Here is a 22,472-nt window from a genome sequence, read left to right on the forward strand (position 1 = left end):
GCCCCTCCCCCAGCCCCAGGGTACTGCTGAGGATTCAAATGACTGAGTGTGTAAAGCACCTCGCAGGCCCAGTGCACAGGTGGCTACTCTGGCCACCCCTCGTCTTGCCAGCCCATTTTGCCAGCAAACGTTAACGCCTTTGCATTGGCCATCTGAGGCAAGGACTAGAGGTTCTGGAAGGAGGATTCGTTGGTGTCCACGTGCACGTCCATACATCCTTCCAACGCTGCTCGGATCTCCTCTTTTTTGGTCTCCCGCCACCACTGTGTCCTGACATCCCTTTAGCAGCTACCCAAGTAGCGCTGGTAACTCGGGACTCACCAGCCGTGAGAGGACTAGCCACGCTTAAAATAGACACGTCCCTTGGCTGTGCAGGCCCCCGGTAGCCCCTGGTGTCTATCCTCCCCGGCTGAGACGGACGCTGAGCGGCTGGAGGCCACAGACCTCCCCGAGAGGCAAGCCAGGCTCTCCTTGGTCCAGAAGCCCTGAGGGTATGTGTCCTTAGCCTCTCCTTCCACGGCTGCTACTAGCCAGAGCTTCCCAGCCCTTCTTCCGAAAGCAGCCTGGGAGGGCGTGGGGCCGGGCACGCAGGAGACGGAGCTGGAATGGCCGCACCTCAGGCCTAGCTGCAGTGAGTGGCGGGCTGGACTGGTTCTGGCCTCGCTGTAGCAGGGTGAGGGGAGCGCTGGGAGGTTTTTAAAGGTGGAAAGTGAGGTAGGCCTGCCTAAGAGGGCAGCCTGGGAGGGGAGCTCGGAAGAATAGGTGGCTCTATTTAGTTGATCTCATTTCTTCTGAAGTCCAAACCAGGTCATTGTTCCTGAATGTAAGTGTCTCAGAGAATGTAAGTGTATCAGAACAAGGCTCACACAGAAGGGTCTAGCCCTTCCCGTTCAGAGGAGACGCCCAGACGGGGTGCCGTTGCTCCCGGAGCAGCGTCCCTCTCCCACTGACTTCAAACCTGCCTGTGACCCCTTCCTCCACGGCCTCCTCCCCATGCAGGTGCCACCATGGAGTCTGACCGCTGCTGAGCAGCCCCGGGCAGGAAGCGCACAGCCAGGAAAGGTGGCCCCAGACGGTCACGGCCACCATGGCGTCCACCAGCGGTGAGAGCCAGCTGCAGAGAATCATCCGCGATTTACAAGGTACGGCCCAGCCGCAGGGCACCCCGAGCTTGGCGCTGAGGGAGCTGTGGCTGTGCTTTGCCGGGGCCGGCTGAGTTTCAGCCCTGTGATCTGTGTTTACACCGATGGTAATCGGAGCCCTCGGCACACATCACGGAAACATGTGGGCCTCAGATGTCCACCGCATGTGAAGCTGGAAGAACTTGCCTGGCCCTCCTCTCAGAAACTGTAGAGGCAGTGTGTAGACAAAATCAGATGCCCCTTTTTGTGTCTGACTGTCGTGTGTGTGTGTCTATGCGTGTGTGTGTACACACACCATTGGGCAATGCTGGACTTGGCTCCCCTGTGAAGGAGTATTCACCCGCCCTCTGAGTAGGAAGACGACATACCTGCCTTTCTTGTTTTGCTCTTCCACCTGGTCCCGGGTGAACTCACTCCAGTTGGGCCTGCTGCCTCCCAGCCTTTCCTGAGCTCTGTTGCCCAGCAAGAGAGGCCGGCTCGTGGGCCTTGGCTGCACAGAGGGAGAGCGGCCGGGGGTGCGTGTGAGGAGAGCACGCTTGGAGGAATGGGCTGTGTTCTCTGCTGACTGCGGAGTCCAGGGCCCAAGGCCACTTTGTGGGTGCCGTCCCGAGGGTCAGAGGTTTAGCAAGTTTTCCGTCCCTCGTGGATCACCGGGGCAGGTCTCGTGAGCCTCTCTGGAGCACCGGCACGTGTGCCGTACCCCCTTCCTCCATGTCACGGGGGCCCTGGTGACACTCCTAATAAACCCAAGGCCCAGGCTCCTGACTGCTCAGACCTGTGATAACCAACTGCATCGCTCCAGGCCAGTGGAGGCCGCAGGAGTGTTCATTGTGAGGGTCACAACTAGATGAGATAAAAATCACTTTCTCAGACTTATCTCCTATTTATGTAGAGCTTTGGGCCTCTACTAGCTGATGATTACGTGGCATTTCACTGTGCCAGGCACAGGTCTCATAGATAATAACTCATTGGGTCCTCACGTTTGGTCCTGTGAGGCAGGAGCCATTTCGTTCCCATTTTGCAGATGTAGAAACAGACACAGAGAGGCTAAGTGACTTGCCTAAGGTCACACATCCTGTCAGAGCCCAGGTTTGCACACACAGCTGGTGCCATGGGCTGCACTCTTAACCACACCAGTCCACGTCCAGCTGCAGTGTGAGATGCCGCTTTTCTTTTTAAATCTGCACACGCGCATATACGTGCACACACACACAGTAAGTAAAGTGACAGTCCCTGTAAACCTGAGTTTGCCCTGGTCTTCAGAGCCTTCTCCCCAGAGTAGACCGTCTTCTCTGTGTTTCAGTCTCCGGGTCTCACGCTGACTCTGGGACATGGGGGTCCTGATTGGAGGGAGGAGAGAGGAAGGGAGGAGCCGTGGCAGAGCTTGTGATCCAGGGAAGAGGACAGGCATCTGCTTTTGTTCAGTTACCACCCCGCGAGCTGTCCTTGCTGTCATCCCCCATGTCCCAGGTCATCCCAGTGTCCGGTACGCAGTGCTCAGAGCACCTCAGTGGGAAGTTTCAAAAGGCATCACACTTTCTCAAGACCCTTTCCTTTCATCTGTTGGTAACAGTCAGAGTTTAGAGCAGGAAATTTCATATTCCATATCCAAGGCTCCTTCTTTCTGCATTTCAGGAGTTCCCACATCAGATGCTGTGAGCTTTGCCCCTGCATGAGGGTGGAGGAGGAAGGCTCTGTGTCCTTCCCGGTCCCTGGCCCCTGGCCCTCAGAGCCCCCACAGCAAATGCTTCTCATCAGGCACACGGGACATTGGTCACGTGTTGTGAGGCTCAGTCCCAAAGAACCTCTTTGCTGTTGGCTCCCTTGGCCTGAGGGGTCAGAGTTGGTTAACTTTTAACAGCTCAGGCCCAGCTTCAGTCTTGGGCACAGCTGCTTTCTAATGGCTCCTTTTCTTTCAAGAATTGTCAGTGAAGGCAGTTTTGTCCTGCATATCCCAAACCATCTCAGCTGGGGACGTTTTTCTCAGGGTCTAAACCAGACCCACCTTCTGACAGTCCCTCTGTCCCACAGAAGGGCTGTGAGTGAGAGTGAGAGGGGTTTTTCCTCGTTTTCTGCACTGGGAGGTAAATCGTCTTAGAAGTTAAGAGAGGACCCCTGGGTCTCTTGAGAGAACCAGGGTTCTTGTCCCAGCTCTGCCGTTGGCCGCCCTTAATCTTTGGCCAGGTGCTCTGACCTCTCTGTGAGCTCCTCGTCTGTAAAGTGGGGATGAAAATGCCCACCTTTGTCAATTCTGCCTTGTACCATTTTTTTTTCCTTCACATTTTAACAGCTATGAAATTGGGCTCATCTTAAAATCAATTGCGTCTTAGATTTGTTGCAATAAAGCAGTGCCTACCTCATAGCACTCTGTTGAATAAGGAAGCCGCGCAGAGGCCTGGCCCCTCAGCGGCGCTCAGCTGGCAGGAGCAGATGGCGGTGTCACTCTTGCTGCTGTCGCCATGACCACTGTTTGCACATTCTGGGTCCTCAGGAAGCCTGGGCCTACCTGTCCTGAGCAGTGGGGTTACAGTGAGGAACGAGAAACACGGTGGGGAGAGGATAAAGCCCTCAGGAAGTCTGGTTAGGGACCGCCGTAGAACTCGTCCGTGCAGCGGACGTTTTGTCCAAATACTGCTTGCAAGTCACGAGGCCTTGGTGGGCTTACGGGGCCAAGCAAGAAAGGTGCCGAGTCAGCGAGCTGTCATAAAGTACCGTGGGCTCTCAGGACAGCCTCGTGCCTTCTGACTCGGAGCTCCAGCCCACGGATGCTTACGCAGCACCCAACATGTGCTCAGTGCTTTGCCATCGGGGACCACTTACTCCTGCTGCCCCGGGTCATCCTGCTGCTCTCTCTGAGGCCAGCCTCCGTCTGGTTACATGTTCCTGTTTGTTGTCTTAAAGATGCTGTGACAGAACTAAGCAGAGAATCTAAGGAAGCAGGGGAACCCATCACAGACGACAGCACCAACTTGCATAAGTTTTCTTATAAACTTGAGTACCTCCTCCAAGTAAGTGACTCCCGTCGTGTGTTGCTTTTCTGCTCTGCTGTCTTGTCTCCCCCTTGGCTGCCTCGTCAGTACGCAGGGCGCAGCTCCGAAAGCTCAGTGGAGCTGTCGAGCCCTCCTGGTTGGACTGAAGGCCAGAGCCGTCCCCAGCGTCCAAGTGTGATCCTCGGGGGAATCAGATTCTTGCCCCTTAGTATGGTGTTGGGAATTGAGAGCATTCTTCAGAGATTTTAGTTTCCCTGGTAGCTCAGCTGGTAAAGAATCCACCTGCAATGCAGGAAGTCCCGGTTCGATTCCTGAGTCAGGGAGATCCCCTGCGGAGGGGAACAGTTACCCGCTCCAGTATTCTTGCCTGGAGAAGTCCATGGACAGAGGAGCCTGGCAGGCTACGGTCCATGGAGTCACAGAATCGGAGACGACTGAGCAACTGTCGCTCCACTTCAGAGACGTACGTCCTCTTAGTGCAGGTCACAGGGTCTCTGTATAGCAGGGACCTTCACTTTGGGGCAGTCCCATACCCTTTGGCATCCCAGTGAAAGCTATGGACTCTCTCCCCAGACATAGTCATACGTACCTGGTCACACGTTTTCCAGGAGGCTGTGGGCCCTCTGAAGACTATCCAGAAGTCCCCATTTTAGAGCCTTGCTCCTCAAAGTGTGGTCATAGACCAGAAGCATCTGCGTCACCTGGGAGCAAGGCAGAAGTACCCTCTTGGTTCCCACCTTGACGTGCTGAATCAGGATCTCTGAGGTCAGCCCAGGAAGCTTTCTTTTAACACATGCACTGTATAACCAAGCTTTTTTCTGCTCGGTTCAAGAAGCACAGATCTAGAGAACCTGCAGATGTGGAAATATATAGGCAACTACAATAGGTAGGAAGGAAATGGACCAATACAATAACAAGACTGATCTCAGGGTGATGGTGTTAGGCATTATAATTTTTTCTTTTCTATTTTAGTTTGTTTTATCCAGACCTCCTAACGATCTATGCACATGTTTAATAATCAGAAAAGATGCCATAGAACGTTAGGTTATGGGAAGATACCCTCTATCATTGGAACACCGTAAGTCGGCAGCGTCGCCTCCCTCCAGAGTGTATGGCGTGAGAGCCCACTGGAGGAGGTGTCGCAGCCCACTGGAGAAAGGTGTTGAAGTCTCACCTTTCACATGCCTTTTCAGCTGGTTCTGTTGTTTTACACTGTGGAAGTATTAATGGGCTTTTTTTTTTTTCCTCCCTGAATTCACCCATTTTGGTTTGGGTTTTGAAATGACTCAGGGCTGACATTTATTTATTCTACGTATATTAAAACAGTACTGAAACTTGAGTTGCATAACTGGGGTAAGATGTCACTAACACATTTCCCTATGTCGAGACATTGTTAATAACTCTTCATGTTGCCCTGGAACTTTTCTCTTTCATTTCTTTCCCATGTGTTAATAGCACCTTTGGAGTCTTCCACACAGCTCTATGCACAGAGGTCACTTTGGGGGCCTGTTATTCCTGAATCTCACTGGTCATATGACCTTGAGCTAGTTGCTTAACCTCTCCTAGTCTGTTTCGTCACCTATAAACTGGGGACTAAAACACCCTTATTCACCAGTAAGTACAAATAAGGCCAAAAAAGAGCCTCACTCAGTGCCAGGCAACTAAGAAGCTGTTATTATTACCCATCGTTAAATGGTGGGATAAACAGCAGTGTGTTTGAATGTTCTCTCTCTCCTTTCTCTGCCCAGTTTGATCAGAAAGAGAAGGCCACCCTCCTGGGAAACAAGAAGGACTACTGGGATTACTTCTGTGCCTGCCTGGCCAAGGTGAAGGGTGCAAACGATGGGATCCGATTCGTCAAGTCCATCTCGGAGGTGAGCGAAACAGCCAATGATCTCACCTCTTCCCCTCTCCAGCTTAAGCCTCTCTCACAGCAGCCTGCCAGGTGAGCGTTTACCACGCCAAAGAGTGGCTGAGTCCAGACTGTGTGAAACCCCAGCCCACACGTCACCTCACAGGGTGGGCTGTTCCCATTGCAGTCTGCTCGTGGTACCCACAAAGAGATGGACAGCACAGGACACCGTCACCTTCTTTTTGAAGAATCGGTTTCTTAAAGAAAATCCTTACAGTTTGCTAAGGCTACTTTCTCTATGCCCAGAAAACTTGGATTTGAGATGAAGAGAGTGGAGTAGGATCTCGAGAGACGTTTCTTAAAATGCCAGCAGTAAGCAACTTCCCACATTAAGTTCTAAGCCCCCCAAAGAGCAGAATGCCATTGCTTTGCTGTTTTATGAAACTCCGGATCAACAGCAGCACGTTCTGTGTCTCATCAGTCGAGTCCGTCTGTTAGTGAATAACTCTGCACATTAGGGACCCACCTAGATTTGAAACAGGGGGTGTACGCATTTCATCTTTCTTTTCGGGATCTCATCAGTAAGTCTGAGGTCCCTTTAAAATCAGAGCACATGCTCCTTGGCTTGCCTCCCACAGAGGCCACAGGGTCATGTGCCCTGGGAAGGACTCCTCAGCCCTGCCACCTGGAGCCGGGTAGGTTTCTTCTCATAGGGAATGACGGCGTTAGACATGCGGACACTGAGGGCTGGGCATCTTCCAGCTGCTGTACCTTCTGACAGCTGAGAAAATGAGGGAGGAGCCTGGCTCAGAGGAATTGGTTTAACGTCCAGATGTACAGACAGATCTTGTGAGATCGTGCCTGGCGGCACACTCAGGTACATGATTAAGCGTTGTGTTGCTTCTCTCTGTGGCGCAGTGAGTTTTGATTAGATGCTAACAAAACTTAAGGTATTGAATGATGAAAGTGGACCCGTGATCTCAAAAAGTTCTTAGAAAAAGGCAATGCAGTATCTTCATTTCCTATACAAGGGAACTGTTGTTGTTCCCTTCCCCAAAGGATGTTTAAAAAGACCTTTTAACATAACTCCTTTCACACATATGATGGATTCGGTTAATAGGCCTGACTTAAAATGTAGCCTCAAATGTTCGCCCTTAAATGTTCTAAGTGCTGTTACTATGGCCATTTTATTAATAAGGGCAGGCCCCTTCCTTGGGAGCTTACGGATACGAGCTGTTATGTGAGGTTTTTTTTTTAGATTCACCGGGACCTGGGTGTGGATGTGTGTGTGTGTGTGACCAGTACACTTCACTTCACGATGCCTTGCTCAGCTGTTCCCAGCTGCCTGGGTCCCTGGTTGTCACCGCTGAGCGCTTTGTTCTCACCTCGCTCATAAGTGGAAAAGCATTTGGACGTGGGGATGTCATTCTCCCTGCGCGTCCGTCGGGATCCACTCCTTGTGGACATGCCGTGGTGGATTTTACAAAGCCAGTGGGTCAGGCTGCTGCTACCACCTTCATTTCCAACCCCCCTGGCTGTACCCCAGACCCACAAAACTCACATGGAGAAATGTCTTACAGACTCTGACAGAAATGTCTTATGAGGTTTCACACCTTCTCATTTTTTAAAACTACCTCATATTGTGGTATCATTTCCTCAAGTCAGCAATGAGAACGCACGGAGCCCTGAGCTTAAAGGTGCTGGGAACCGGGATGTTTACAGCATCGCGAGCATGCTGGTGCTGGAGGCCGTACCTCATGTTTCCTGTCTCAGCCCAGCGCCATGGTTAGCTTCTTAATAGGATGGAGGGGTGTTGTCGTTGTTCAGTCACTAAGTCATGTCTGACTCTTTGCGACCTCACAGACTGCAGCACGCCAGGCTTCCCTGTTCTTCACCATCTCCCAGAGCTTGCTCAAACTCAAGTCCATTGAGTCGGTGCTGCCATCCAGCCATCTCATCCTCTGTCGTCCCCTTCTCCTCCTGCCCTCAGTCTTTCCCAGCATCAGGGACTTTCCCAGTGAGTTGGCTTTTCACATCAGGTGGCCAAAGTGTTGGAGTTTCATCTTCAGCATCAGTCTTTCCAATGAATATTCAGGGTTGATTCCTTTAGGATTGACTGGTTGCACCTCCTTACTGTCCAGGGAACTCTTAAGAGTGAAGTGTTAGGACCGTCTTTTGGTCAGACCACTGCCACCTTTCCCCCAGCCACCAAGGTAAACACTTGTGACCTTTGAAGAGACGCGGAGGGAATGAGTCTTGGCTTAGCCCGGTCAGAGCCAGTGCCTGACAGAACAGGTGCATGTGGTAAGCTGGCAGGTTGTGAGCTCCTGCCTGTTATCCTGAGCTGCTGGGGCTGGATCATCGGGAGCACGAACCCTGGTTTGCATACTGATCTCAAGTGTCTTGCTAGGGCCAGGCTCTCTGACGGGCTTATCCCACCTCTATCACAACAAGCCAGAAACCTCTTTAGAAGCCATGTTTTTCTCTGTGGGGAGAGGTTGTGAAGGCAGGCCTGCACCCGGACCCTCTATCCACCTCAGGGTTATTGAAACAGAACTGCACCCATTTTTCATTACCTCAGTGTGACTCGGCCACCTAGAAACTCCCCTGCCCTCACCCCCTGGGCACCTTCTGACTAAACCCAGTGAGCTGGCATAGCTGAAAAGAGATCCCCCCAGGAAAGCACTGGCAGATGTGTGGATTTCACTGACGGTTCCCTGAGGGCGCAGGGGAGGCAGTTACGTCCGTCCCAGGTCCCCTGACACTCCTCTGCCTTTTGCCCTCCCTCTCCCCCTTCCACACAGGCTCCAGCCAAGCCGCCGTACCTTTTCTGCGGCCTGTCTTCTCCCAGCACTTCAAAACCCAGCCCAGACATGCGCTAAATGAAGACCATCTCTTGCTCCTCAAGGGTACTTCTGCTAGGAGGAGCCCTCCATTTATCTCCGGCTTGTTTTTTAAAGGTTCCAGATTAAACCAGACCGTTTTGTCTCTGACTCTAAACCCAGGGATTCTGAGGGAGCAGAGGAGGAAGAATGACCTTCCAGTAGAATCCACAGTAGATGCTTGAGCCTCTTACAACTGTGTCTTCCATGGCATGTTTGCTGGAGTCCACAGATTATTCTCAGACGGGGGCCTGCAAGACGTCCACACACTTTAGGTCTTTTTCTCTGAGGCGACGTTCTCAAATGTTCAGTGTTCTTTGAGGGACTTGAGTGAAGCTTATGTGTAGGGAGGACTGGGTGGCATTTTCCGCCCTGTTTCTGTTTTGGCCAGCCATCCTTGGAGGCCTGTGTTTGGCATTAGGCTAACAGCTCTTGGTTTCTATTTTATCTACTTTTTCCAGCTCCGAACATCTCTTGGAAAAGGAAGAGCATTTATTCGCTACTCCTTGGTGCACCAGAGGTTGGCCGACACTTTACAGCAGTGCTTCATGAACACCAAAGTGACCAGGTAAATACATGACAGTTCTGGGCTTTACCCCCATGTGATCCAGAGATGACCCGAAGGCCCCTCATGAATAGTAATGGTACTACTTACACTGGACAGAGAAAGACAAATACCATATATCTCTTATGTGGAATCTAAAAAACGCTATGAATGAATTATTTATGAAACTGTTGAAACAGACTCACAGACACAGAAAACAAACTTCTGGGGGAGAGGTGAACTGCGAGTATGGGATTAGCAGATACACAGTACTGTATATAAAGTAAACATCAAAGGTTCACTGTATGGTGCAGGGAACTATATTCAGTGTCTTGTAATAAGCTATAATGGAAAAGAATTTTTAAAATATAGCCGTGTACATATATTGTTGTTGTTCAGTTGCTAAGTTATGTCCGACTCTTTGCAACCCCATGGACTAAAGCACGCCAGGCTTCCCTGTCCTTCACTGTCTCCCGGAGCTTGCTCAAACTCATGTCCATTGAGTTGGTGGTGCCATCCAGCCATCTCATCCTCTGTTGCCCCTTTCTCCTTTGGCCTTCAGTCTTTCCCAGCATCAGGATCTTTTCCAGTAGGTCGGCTCTTTGTATCAGGTAGCCAAAGTATTGGGCTTCCCTGGTGGCTTAGAGGCCAAAGTATTGGAGTTTCAGCTTCAGTATCAGTCCTTCCAATGAATATTCAGGGTTGATTTCCTTTCAGATTGACTGGTTTGATCTCGTTGCAATGCAAGGGAGTCTCAAGAGTCTTCTCTAGCATCACAGTTTGAAAGCATCAGTTCTTTGGCGCTCAGCCTTCTTTATGGTTCAGCTCTCCCATCTGTACTTGACTATTGGAAAAACCATAGCTTTGACTATACAGACCTTTGTTGTCTATGTCTCTGCTTTTTAATATGCTGTCTAGGTTTGTCATAACTTGTCTTCCAAGGAGCAGACGTCTTTTAATTTCATGTACATATATGTGTGTAACCAAATCACTCTACTGTACTCATGAAACTAACATAGTACTTGTAAATCAACTATCAAAGAAAATTATGATGCTATGTATAATACACAAAGTGGAAACCATCCATGTCCAATGATAGAGGGCTGTAAAATTACAGCAAATTAGCTTAAATGGCACAGCATGACATCATTTAAAATTCTAATAAGGAAGTCTGTATAGCAACAATGAAAATAACAATATAACGATCAAGGAAAAAGAATGCAAATCTTCTCTGTCCTAATGGCAACAATGAAGAAATTGCAGAAAAACATATAAAAGGATTAGAAAGTATATGAGAACATGAGGCGATAAATAAAAGGTAGGAATATGTCATTTTTTTCTTTTTAAATTATTGTTTTTGTAGTGAACAATTTTTTTTGAACACTTTTCACCAGGCATTAAAGTGTATGAGGCCTCTGAAACAAATTCAGGAGCCCTCAAACAAGTGTGATAAACTTAAAGATTATAATAGCAATAATGGCAGCCGCAGTGGCAGTACCTGTCTGCCACATCCTGGCACAAGCAGGGGCCTCCAGCTGTCATCCTCTCCTCCCCTTCCTGACCGCAGGCCTTGGTGCCCACGAAGCAGGAAGCCCTGCGCTGTCACAGGTGGGGAGACAGAGGCCTAGGGAGGCCGGATGCCTCTGTCTGGGCCCCACTGATGCTCAGGTGAGGAGCAGAAACTGGGGTTCAGGTCTCCGAACTCCTAATGCCAGGTGCTTTCCTCTGGTGGATGGCATATCCTTGGTGCTGCAGACATGCCTCTCCGCAGAACCACCTGTGAAATCTTTAACACTAGCGAGCCTGGGGCCTCACCAGAGACACTGAGTCACTGCCGGCCCCGTTGGTCTGGGCTCCCTGGAGCTTGTGACAGCAACCAGATGGGGGGCCTTTGGGCCCCTCGTGCTCCCCGTGCCCCTCCCACCCCTTCAGCAGGGGGAGGAGGGCAGGACGGAGAGCAGGACTGAGCACGTGGAGCCGGGAGAGGATGTCAGATTAGGAGCCTGTCAGCTGAACCTCTTGGCCGCCCGGCTGCCCAGCCCACCTCTGCCACCCTGCTGCCTCTGGAGCTTCTTCCAGTTAATCAAAGAGATACTTCTGAGTTAAAGAAAAACTATTGGGAAATATTTTGTTTCATTTTGTGTCACCTTTAAGATTTGTGTAAATGCATATTTCTCTTGTATGTGCTAAGCTTTGTGAATTCATGTGAGTTGAAAACCTTTGCATGTTTGATTTGAAGGTTGTTTTGTTGTGATGTTCAGTGACAGCTGTCATAAACTGACTTACAGTCTCTCCCAGTTCCCAGAACTCAGCCACATAGCTCATTAAACTCATCAGTCTTGTCTCTTTAATTCTTACTGTCTCACATGAGGTAAAACAGCCGCCACCTCAAAGTGGAGGTACTTTGTTCTTTGACTTTTTTAATACATGTCTGGACAGAAATTAGCAGCGAGTTCAATGTCCTGTATTGCGTTCTCCAGAAGGGATAGAAGACAAGATTTTCTTGTAAAAAGGAAGTGTTCTTTCCCTTACAACTGCCCTTTCCTGGACGGTAATTCAAATTTATGGTTTCTCACATTCTTTGGGGGAATAGATAAGATATAAATAATAAACAAATAAGCATCTAGTTCATTTCAGTAATTCCTTGAAGGAGAGTGAGTTTAAGAGTTACATACTTCAGTGGTGAAAATCACATTGGGATGTGTATATTTCTGTCTGCCTTTAATTACTTTAGTACCTGAGTTGCAATTTGATGAGGCAAAGCCATGCTAAGAGGACTGACTAAATGCTCTCTTCCATTTTCTTTATTGTCCCTGTACTTGACCCCTTTCCATGTTTTTCTGCAGTGACTGGTACTATGCAAGGAGCCCCTTTCTGAAGCCAAAGCTGAGCTCTGACATCGTGGGCCAACTCTACGAGCTGACTGACGTCCAGTTTGACCTGGCATCGAGGGGCTATGACCTGGATGCTGCCTGGCCAACGTTTGCCAGGTACTTTGAAGAATTAACTGCTTGGTTGAAAAGAGGGGAAAGAGGTGTTTGAAGTTTTGAAGCTTGCTATCAGTACGCTCAAAGCAGTTTTGCTAATGCAGTAAATTACCTTATGCTTGCTCATTTTACAGACTTGGTGGCATCATGACTAGCGATAACATCTGAAGGCTCCAGCCTTAAACTAACCTAGTTGGTTAGGCGGTATGAGTCAGTGGAGATGCATATGCAAAACCCAGGGTTTTCAGATGTGTTAAGGAACTCAGTGTGGAGCAAAGTGGAAGCAAGTGGGCTTTTCCCAGTTGTGTTCTCCTGGATACAGTGATTATCATGGACACCAATGAGAGAGATAGAAAGCTTATCACACAAGGGTTGTTGGAAAGTTTGTTCTGCTGTGTTTTCTTTCCCTACACCAGTATAGCGCCCTCACAACTGCATTCACACAACACCCATTTCAGGAGTGAGGTGCTGAGGAAACAGGTACAGAGAGTGGAGAGACTTGCCCAGTGCCACACAGCTGGCAAGAGCAGGGCCAGGGCACCAGGCTCGAGGTCAGCTCAAACCCAGCACTCTTTGTTGTTGTTTTTTTTGCTTTCTGTAAAAAAGGTATGTTTTGTTTTTAATTCCAATTTTTGGAATTTGTTATTAGGGACTTCTTTCTGTGGAGGAAAAAGTACTGATTATAATGGAACCCATGTGTCAACTACTGGGGCTTAAGAGCCAACATTTTTGCCATATTTACTTCACACATCCTTTTTAGAATGGTTCGATTTTAAAATCATTTCAGAATTACAGAAAAGTTATAAAAACAGTACTCAGTGCTCATCTGTCCTTCACCTCAATTCCCTAGTTATCAGTGTTTTACTACAACTGGTTTTATCATTCTGTTTTCTTTTGTCATTTTTTGGCTGCACCTCATGGTTTGGGGATTCTTAGTTCCCCAACTAGGGGTTGAACCTGCACCTTTGCAGCAGAAACATGGAGTCTTAACCACTAGACTGTCAGGGAATTCCATATCACTGTTTCTCCTTATGTAAACGTGGTTTGTTTCCATTCTCATTTGAAAATATGTTACAGCCGTGATTGCCCTTTACTCCTAAGTATTTCATTGTGTATTTCCTTAGATCAGGGACATCCTTTTATACAACCCCAGTACAATTGTTAAAATCGGGGAATTGACATGGATACAATACTGCTATCCAGTCTACAGAACATACTCAAATTTGAAGAATTATGCCAGACACGTCTTTGAGGCAGTCCAGGCTCACGTCAGTGAATTGTCAAGGGTCTAGTCCTTGTTCACTTGGGATAGTTTCTCTTCTTTGTTTATAGCATAGACATTTTCGAGAAGTAGAGGCCAGTTGTTCGTAACTTGTTCCCTGATTTGCGTTTGTCTAGTGTACTTTCCCGTCACTGTATTCAGGGTAAGCATTTTGGGAGAAATACCCCAGGTTTGGTGTCCCTCTTGGTATATCGTACCCAGAGGCACAGGATGTTGATTTATTTCAGTACTAGTGAGGTTAACCATCATCATTTGATTATGCTGGTGTTAGCCAGGTTTCTCCTACAGTTTTCTCGCTTTGTAATTAATATGTATCTTATTGGAAGACATTTTGAGACTAGGTGGTTGTTGATTTTTCTTTTCTTTTATCCTATTTCTTTTAAATCTCTCTCCTGTTAGCATCCATTGGTAAATCTTTCCTGAATCAATTACTGTCATGGTTATGAGAGTGATTTTCTGAGTCCATTTTTCCTTCTGCATTAGTAGCTGGCGTTCTGTTTCTGAGGAAGATCTTTTCTTTCTTCTCCATCTGTTTATTCATTTGCTTATTTATAGCAGTACTGACTTGTGGATTCTTCTTTTCTTCAATAGGTTATATTCGTCACTGTAATAATTTTAAACTCAAGTTATCTCATATTTGGCCAGTCAAAGCCCTTTCAAACTGGTTCCGATACTCTTTATTTTAGGAAATAAAATATAGATTCAAATAAAGCCCCACCCCATGGCCATCCTTTCTGATCTCTCTCTTTCTAGAAGCAATTACAACCCTGTAGTTGATGAGTGTCGTTCCCAGATATTTTTGTGTTTTACTGTGTATTCTCATAAATATATATATAGTTTTATTTTATATGTATATTTTTTGCATTTGCATACATTGAATCATGAAGTTGCTATTCTTTTGCAACTCGCCTTTTTATTCCACTTTGCTTTTGAGGTTCTTAGCTAATTGCACAGGGAGTTCTACAGATGTGGGGTGGGACTGGCACACCACGGCCCACAGGGCAGTGTGTAACACACCTCTATTTGCCCACTGTCTATGGGTCTGCCTTCAGGCTACGGTGGCAGAGTTGAGTTGTTGTGGCAGAGCCCATAAGGCTTACAAACCAAAACTATTCACTGCCTGGCACTTTACAAAATAGATGACCAGTGAGTGGCGAAGTGTTCCTCTGTGTGAGTAAGAGGCTCTCTGTCTCTCCAGTGATAGAGTCAGACTTGTTCTGCTTTCTCCACCATGATACACTGCCGAGAGCACCCACACGTACGTGACTGTCTTCCAGGTAGATGCTGACAAGTGCAGTCGCTGGGTTGTGGAGACTAACAGGTGCAAAATGCAGTAATTGTAGATTAAGGGACAGATTCTGGTTAAGTGAAAGTGCATTTCGTTTGCAGTGACTAGTGCCATCAAATAGAACTTTCGCAGTAAGGAAAGTGTCCGGTGTGGTCACGTGAACCAGAAGAGGTCTTCCCACCACATCACCCGTGTAACGTACTGTAAAGCAGTGACCTCAAGGCCCAAAGCACAGCGTGACCTCTGTTTACCAGACTGCTGCTGGTTCCTCAGTGGCAGACAAGTAGTGTCTGGCACCGAAGTTTCTAGGAAAGCTTAAACCTCAAACTGGGAAAATAGAATATCGTTCCTTTTTGACAGTGGGAGCAAAGCCACCATGCTTAGACTTCAGCAGTGGAGTCCAGCGGCCACAACCAACCTGAATGTCTGCTTTGGTGGAAATTGTTGGACTTTGCCTCCTTACTGTACCTGGGTGGGCATCACCCCTGCCGCCACCTGGTTGCCAGTTGACAACCAAGGCCTCCCCACGTGTGTGTGTGTGTGTGTGTGTTTCCTGCTCTGAGGCAGGCATGTCTGTTCTGTGGCCCCACAGGAGGACCCTGGCCACCAGCTCTTCCGCTTACCTATGGAGACCACCCAGCCGAAGCTCAAGCATGAGCAGTTTGGTGAGCAGCTACCTGCAGGTAATGCCGGGAAGGCTGGAGCCTTCCTGTCTATCATGTCCTTGCCCCGCCCAACTCGGGGGACGTTTGCAGACACCTGGTGTTCCAGCCCCAAGCCACATAATCCCTCAGTTCTACCCGCTGTTTCCTAGAGTCCAGGCTTTTACAACCAAAAGGAATTCAGGCCTTTTAAAATTGTTATTTTTTAAAACTTTTTGAAGTGTTTTAGAAGAAGTGATTTAGCACTGTGGTTAAAAGTGGCAAGATCATATCCTGACTCGCCACCTGTGTGACTCTGGGAAGGTGACTTACCTTCTCGGAACTTGAGCTCTCTCATCTGTAAAATGGGTTCATAACAATTATCCCAGCCCTTAAGGTGGTTGTAGGGAGTAGACAAAGGTATGCACTTACTGTGCTTGAGGGCTTGGCGCAAGCCTAGTGCTCAGTGAATGCTAGTGGGTAAGGTCAGTTTGGTGAATTTTGTTATCTATGTGAATGGAATGTATCATATAGTTTAATGGGAAAGAACACAAATTATTCAGCAAAGCAAAATAAAGAGTAATCAATACAAGAAGAATTCAGAGTGGCATTTTTACCCCATTTTGTGATATAATCGCAGCAGGAATTGTGGGTACAGTGCAGTGGGTGAGCAGTAGTTTACATATAACTTAATTTCTCTGAGGGCGTACATCCGCTGTGTTACCAACACTGGGGGGGCGGGATGGGAAACGTCAATTCTGGGTCTCAGGGGAACTCACATGTGTGGCGTTGCATCATGGTTTTAGGATGTGCTGCTGACCTTCTCTGGCAGCTGCTTTGAGCGAAGGGGTTCCAGTCCTTCAGATAGCTCCATAGACTTTAGGTCACCTAATTGCTGTATTTTTCCTTTTGTTTGCATTAAATTCTAAAGCTTCACCAAACAGCTGTGTAGCTTTATCCCCAAGCCACTTATTTTCCTTGTTTCCTCCCAGACTCAGGAGATGGCCTCCAGCCTGGACCTGAGCAACCCCTTAAACAGCGAGTCCCTGGAGGGCTTCGATGAGATGCGGCTGGAGCTGGACCAGCTGGAGGTGCGGGAGAAGCAGTTGCAGGAGCGGATGCAGCAGCTGGACAGAGAGAACCAGGAGCTGAGGGCGGCCATCAGCCTGCAGGGAGAGCAGCTACAGGTGGAGAGGGAGAGGGGCCGCGCCACTGCCGAGGACAACAGTCGTCTCGCAGACATGGTGGCCGCACTCCAGAAGCAGTGGGAAGTCACCCAGGCCACGCAGAACACCATGGTGGAGCTGCACACGTGCCTGCAGGCCCTGAAGCTGGGGGCTGCAGAGAAGGAGGAGGATTACTGCTCGGCCCTGCGGCAGCTGGAGTCCTTGCTGAAGCCCCTGGCTCGGGAGCTCGAGGCCACCCATGACTCCCCACGCAGGAGGGACCAGGACATCCCCGCAGCCAATGTCCTGGAGCAGCCGGCCGCAGCTGAGAAGACGGCCACTACGGCTCTGGATGCCAAGGAGAGGGAAGAGCGCGCCTCCAGTGACTCGGCCCTGGAGACCCAGGAGCTGGCGGTGAGGCTCCAAGCCCTGGAAAGTGAGAATCCCCACGTCCAGGAGCTCAGTGGGCAGCAGGCAGTGCAGCTGGAGCTGCTGGCTGGGGAACTGCAGCTGAAGGAGGAGGCCGGGGCCTGCCTGGAGCGCCTGGTGGAGGAGACGGCCCTGCTGCGGGAAGAGCTGTCCCGCAAGGGGCAGGAGGCAGCCCAGCTCCGGCGCCAGCTGCAGGAGTCTCTGGGCCACTTGGGCTCCCTGGAGGAGGAGCTCGCGCAGGCGAGGCGTGAGGCGCGGCAGTGGCTGGAGGAGAAGGAGCTGCTGGAACAGGAGGCCCGCTCACTGACACGGCAGCTGCAGCTCCTGGAGACCCAGCTGGCCCAGGTGAGCCAGCATGTGAGTGACCTGGAGGAGCAGAAGAAGCAGCTCATCCAGGACCGGGACCACCTCAGCCAGAAGGTGGGAACACTGGAGCGACTTGCTGCGCAGCCAGGTCCAGGTCTGCCCGGCGCGGCTGAGACGCTTGAAGCTCCGAACTCTGCCCCACAGCAGGCCTGCGAGACACCAGAGGAAGAACAGCAGGGCCTGCGGGAGGGACAGACAGACGATCCCAGGGTGCACAGGGCCGGCCCAGAGGACCAGCTCCAGCAGGCCCACAGGGAGCTGGAGAAAGAGCTGCAGAATGTAGCTGAGCGCAACCACATTCTGGAGGAGAAACTTCAGGCCCTGCAGGCTGATTACCAAGCGCTGCAGCAGCGGGAGGCGGCCAGCCAGGGCTCCCTGGCCTCTCTGGAGTCAGAGCAGACGGAGGCAATCCTGCGGGCCCACATGGCAGAGAAGGAGGCTGCCCTGCGGAGCAAGGAGGCCGAGACCCGGGACAGGGAGCTCCAAGCTCTTGAGGGCCAGTGCCAGCAGCAGACCCAGCTGACTGAGACCCTCAGGGCAGACGGAGGCCAACAGGGTCTCAGCCCCCCTGAAGACCATGCGCTGCAGGAGCTGGCTGCCCAGCTGGCCCTGTCTCAGGCGCAGCTGGAGATCCATCACGGGGAGGCCCGGCGACTCCAGGCCACGGTGGTGGAGCTCCAGGCCAAGCTGCAGGCCGCCCTGGGGGACCAGGAGAAGGTGAAGAGCCAGCTGAGCGTAGCTGAGGCTGCTCTGACAGAGCACAAGGCCCTCGTGCAGCGACTGAAGGAGCAGAACGAGGCCCTCAACAGGGTCCACGTCCAGGAGCTGCTGCAGTGCTCGGAGCGCGAAGGGGCACTGAGGGAGGAGAGGGCCGAAGAGGCAGAGCGGAGGGAGGAGGAGCTCCAGATCCTGCGGGAGGAGCTGTCCCGGGCCAGGTGCAGCTCTGAGGAGGCCCATCTGGAGCACGCCGAGCTGCAGGAGCAGCTGCACCGCGCCAACACAGACACGGCAGAGCTCGGCATCCAGGTCTGTGCGCTGACTGCGGAGAAAGAGCGTGTGGAGGGGGTGCTGGCCCACACTATTCAGGAGCTTCAGGAGGCCAAAGAGGCAGCCTCCAGGGAGCGGGAGGGCCTGGAGCACCAACTGGCAGGGCTGCGGCGAGAGAAGGAGAGCCTGCAGGAGCAGCTGAGGGCGGCTGAGGAGACAGCTGGCTCGCTTCCTGGCCTGCAGGCCCGGCTGGCCCAGGCTGAACAGCACGCCCAGAGCCTCCAGGAGGCCTCACGCCAGGAGCTCGACACCCTCAAGTTCCAGCTGAGCACCGAGATCATGGACTACCAGGGAAGACTGAAGGTAACCCTCCCCCAGCCGTCTGAGCTGCACCCACCTCGTGCAGCAGTGCCTGGTGGGTCCCTGAGTGAGTGGGAGCCGCCTTGGGCCATGTGGCCCGTAAGAGCCCGGAAATGTCCCGTTGTCACAGCTCACAGCATCCTCGTCCTGCGAGAACCTGTCAGGGACCCAGCACGAGGGAAGGATGCCTTCACTCAGACATCTGATGCCATTGCAGACAAGTTTGGCCCACACATAAATTTTTTTGTAATTAGCAGCCAACGTTTTAAGAGCAAGTTGTTTGTAGATTTAGTTCGGGGGCTTCTTTTGAAATCTTAGGAGGCCTGTAAGCGTGTGTGCCCTCATTCCTGAATGCTAGCAGGGGCAGGGTGGGAGTGCCTGCTTTAAGGAAACGAGGCCGCTGGTATTTTCCTTACCCTCGTTTATATACTTGCTGCCCAAGCCTGAGTTCCTGACTGCCTCGAGTCCTGTCCCTGGATTCTCTGTCTCTTCAGCTGCCTTCTGATAACAGTGCAGCTGTAATAAACCAACTCAATTCATTTTCACAAGGCCCTTGGGATGGCTGAGCTTATGTGTTCCCTAGACTGCACGGGGGAGAGGTTAAGAGTGAGGACACGGGCAAACAGACGGGGCTTTGGCCTCTGATGCTCGTCACATGTCTGTGCGCTTCTCCACTCCTCTCTCTCAGGCAGCTGCTGCCTTTCTACAGCCGTGCCTCCCACCCTGTGTCACTCTATCCCGTGTAGTTCCACGTGGCTCATGCTCCACCCTTCCCTCAAAGAAATGAAATTCTAAGCTCAGAGGCCAAGCTAAATCTCTTAGCTTGACAGGATTGTATTACCAGTGAAGCCCAAAGCTTAATTGAATTTGGGAGAAAGAGAAGTGGCTTGTTTTTACCCACTTTGGTGAATAGTCCCGAAGGAGTCTCAGAACAAGGACCCCACTTTTCTGATCCCTTTCCCATCCTCTCAGACCTCCAGTGAAGAATGCAAGAACCTCAGGGGCCAGCTGGAGGAGCAGGGTCAGGAGCTGCAGGCCACCAAGGAGGCCGAGGGGAAGCTGAAGGTAGGCCTGAGCCCTGGAGCCCAGGGGAGGTACTCCTGCCTGCCTGAGCAGGGGCCGGCCCCTCATCTGCCTGGTCATCCTGCTCCCGGGCTGTGGGCCTGCTGGGGAGGGAATCTCGCTTGTCTCTCACCGGACCATCAAGAGGCCTCCCTGCGGGAGATCCAGTGCCCCCACTGAAGCTGCCATCAGCTCACCTTTGTAGACCCCCAGAGTCTGTGTCATGGCCCTGCCACTCCCTGAACACCTGGGTGGAGCGCCAACTGTGTTTTTTCACACCACCCCCCGCCTTGTCTTTGGAGAGGGAAATGGCAACCCACTCCAGTATTCTCGCCTGGGAAATCCCATGGACAGAGGAGCCTGGCAGGCTACAGTCCATGGGGCCGCAAAGAGTCAGACACGACTGAGCGACTGACGCGCGCACATATCCGCCCATGTTCTCCAAGTCAGTGAGTCTGACCTGAGCTGGAGCAGGGGTGGCGCTGAAACCTGTCTTCAGGGCTGTGACGTTTTTCAGAAACCCCCACACCCTGCAACCACACCTCCATCCCCACCCTGGAGCCCCTACACCCGTCACAACTGGCCCTAGTTGATGCTCAAGGGACATAGTTACAAATGGGAATCTGGCCTACTCCACACATGTACTAGTTCTTGGCCTCTTACACTTAAACAAAAGCCCCTCCCGTAGAAGTGCGCCGGCCAGATGGGGTGGAGCTAGCCAGTCACCGGGTGGCACCTCGCACGGCTTCTGCAGCCAGGTGTCTTCTCCCTGCTTCCTGTGCCAGGCCGCCCAGGCGGATGTGCAGGAGAAACTGAGCTGCACCAGCAAGCACCTTGCCGAGTGCCAGGCCGCCATGCTGAGGAAGGACGAGGAGGGGGCCACCCTGCGCCAAGACTTGGACAGGTTAGTTACACAGTCTGCCCACGGGGCCGGGGGAGAGTCCGCACGGAAGGGGCAGATTTGGGCCAGTCGTTTAGAAAGTCAACCACTCATTCCCCTTTAAAAAGTCCTTTTGCAAGAAAAGCTGTAGACCCAGGGAGTGCTTATGTTGGAAGCATGCCACAGAGCTCCTTGGCAGTCTGCCTGTCACAAGCCTGTAGAAGCTGCAGGGAACCTTTCTCTTCATTCATTGTCATCTCTGGGGGGGGCATATTTCAGTTCAGGAACTTCATGTTTTGGTAAAAATCAAATGAAATAAAAATTGGGCAAGTGTCATGATACTAACAACAACAAACATTTAAGCCTAAAATGTGGCAGGTACTATTTTAAATCCTTGAAATTTACTTGCCTATTTAATCCTCCCAATGGTCCTGTGAGGATGGTGGTATTATTTATCCTGTGTTATAGAAGAGAAGAATGCGGCTCAGAAGAGTGAAGTCGCTTTCCCAGGGTCACACAGTGTCTAAGTGGTGATGGCAGGACTAGAACTTAGAACATTTGGCTCCAGAGTCTTTTCTGAACAACTACCCTAAAAACATATAGACAGAGTTTTGTGTTTTCTCGTATTTTGTTTTGTTTTAGGGAACTGGTTTGTGAGTTATGTGCGTGCATGCTTTCCCCAGTATGAGTTTTGACCCGAGTTCTTCTTCAGTGACATGACAGGCTGCGGGGTTAAGTGTGAGGTTCTCCCAGCTCATCCAGGAGTGAGCGAGCGAGCCAGGGAGCAGGTTCAGCTTGTCTTCCTGCAGACTCTCTGGTGCTGTGTCTGTGGAGAGCACGTCTTGCCGTCACCCTTTGTCATCATTTCTTTTAACCTTAAAATATGGCCCTCCCTGTGTCCAGCCCCAAGGCCGCCGCTTCTTCAGACCTGGCAGCCCCCTGGTGCATCATGGGCCCCCCAGCCAGCGACGGGGCCAGGCTCGTCCTGCAGGGGATCCTGGCGCCGGATTGCACGTGTGCTCCCAGCAGAAGCAGACACACCATACTTCCCCGAGGGTTTAGCTTTCCCACCCACCTCCTATCACCTGCTTCTAGGCCTGGCCTAGGCTCAGTGGGAGATCTAGACCACACTGGATGCGTAGTAGCCTGAATGTGTGTCTCCTCATCTGACTCTCCTTTCAGAGTTCAATTGCTGTAGTACTCTGGCTGCCCTTAGCCAGGTCATGTTCATGTGACAACTTAAACAGAACCTCCTAAGTTGGTGGTATTTTTTTCTTTAATGCTATAACTGTGTGTATATCTGTGTGTCCCCAAGATCACTTCGGTGGACAGTGTCTCGTAAACCGCCTGCTGACAACTTTTTCCTGGACATGGCAAGGCTGGAATAGATCCAGATTGATTAGTCAGGCGCAGTCCTCTAGTTTTATGGAGGTTTTGTGAATACCTTAGTTCATAAACCATCCTTGGAAAGCCACTGCCTTAGGGGACTAGTGAGCTGAATGAGAAGTGGGCAAGGATGGGCAGACTCTGGTTCAGCCAGCCCCTCTCATAGCCTGAGACTCTGCAGTACCCAGAGCAGGATTCTGTAGGCCTCGAGGCCTCAGGTTGAACTCC

At 50.9% G+C, this 22,472-nt stretch overlaps 1 protein-coding gene across 7 annotated transcripts in view; it reads left to right on the top strand.

Annotated features, from left to right (window-relative positions):
• Positions 1 to 22,472, top strand: part of FYCO1 (FYVE and coiled-coil domain autophagy adaptor 1) — a 158,907-nt gene that overhangs the window by 88,153 nt on the left and 48,282 nt on the right. For 6 of the 7 annotated variants that reach the window (XM_060402602.1, XM_060402604.1, XM_060402603.1 and 3 more), the window contains 9 exons: positions 1,000 to 1,142; positions 4,044 to 4,150; positions 5,881 to 6,006; positions 9,328 to 9,434; positions 12,257 to 12,400; positions 15,560 to 15,650; positions 16,601 to 18,919; positions 19,889 to 19,981; positions 20,764 to 20,882. In XM_060402602.1, coding sequence (XP_060258585.1) covers positions 1,088 to 1,142; positions 4,044 to 4,150; positions 5,881 to 6,006; positions 9,328 to 9,434; positions 12,257 to 12,400; positions 15,560 to 15,650; positions 16,601 to 18,919; positions 19,889 to 19,981; positions 20,764 to 20,882 — 3,161 coding nt within the window. In that variant the 5' untranslated portion in view covers positions 1,000 to 1,087. Of the gene's footprint in view, positions 1 to 411; positions 492 to 999; positions 1,143 to 4,043; positions 4,151 to 5,880; positions 6,007 to 9,327; positions 9,435 to 12,256; positions 12,401 to 15,559; positions 15,651 to 16,600; positions 18,920 to 19,888; positions 19,982 to 20,763; positions 20,883 to 22,472 lie in introns of those variants that run through there. The other variant, XM_027957736.3, reaches the window with a different exon arrangement.

The sequence above is a fragment of the Ovis aries genome, chromosome 19 (assembly GCF_016772045.2).
Source record: "Ovis aries strain OAR_USU_Benz2616 breed Rambouillet chromosome 19, ARS-UI_Ramb_v3.0, whole genome shotgun sequence".
Taxonomy (NCBI): domain Eukaryota; kingdom Metazoa; phylum Chordata; class Mammalia; order Artiodactyla; family Bovidae; genus Ovis; species Ovis aries.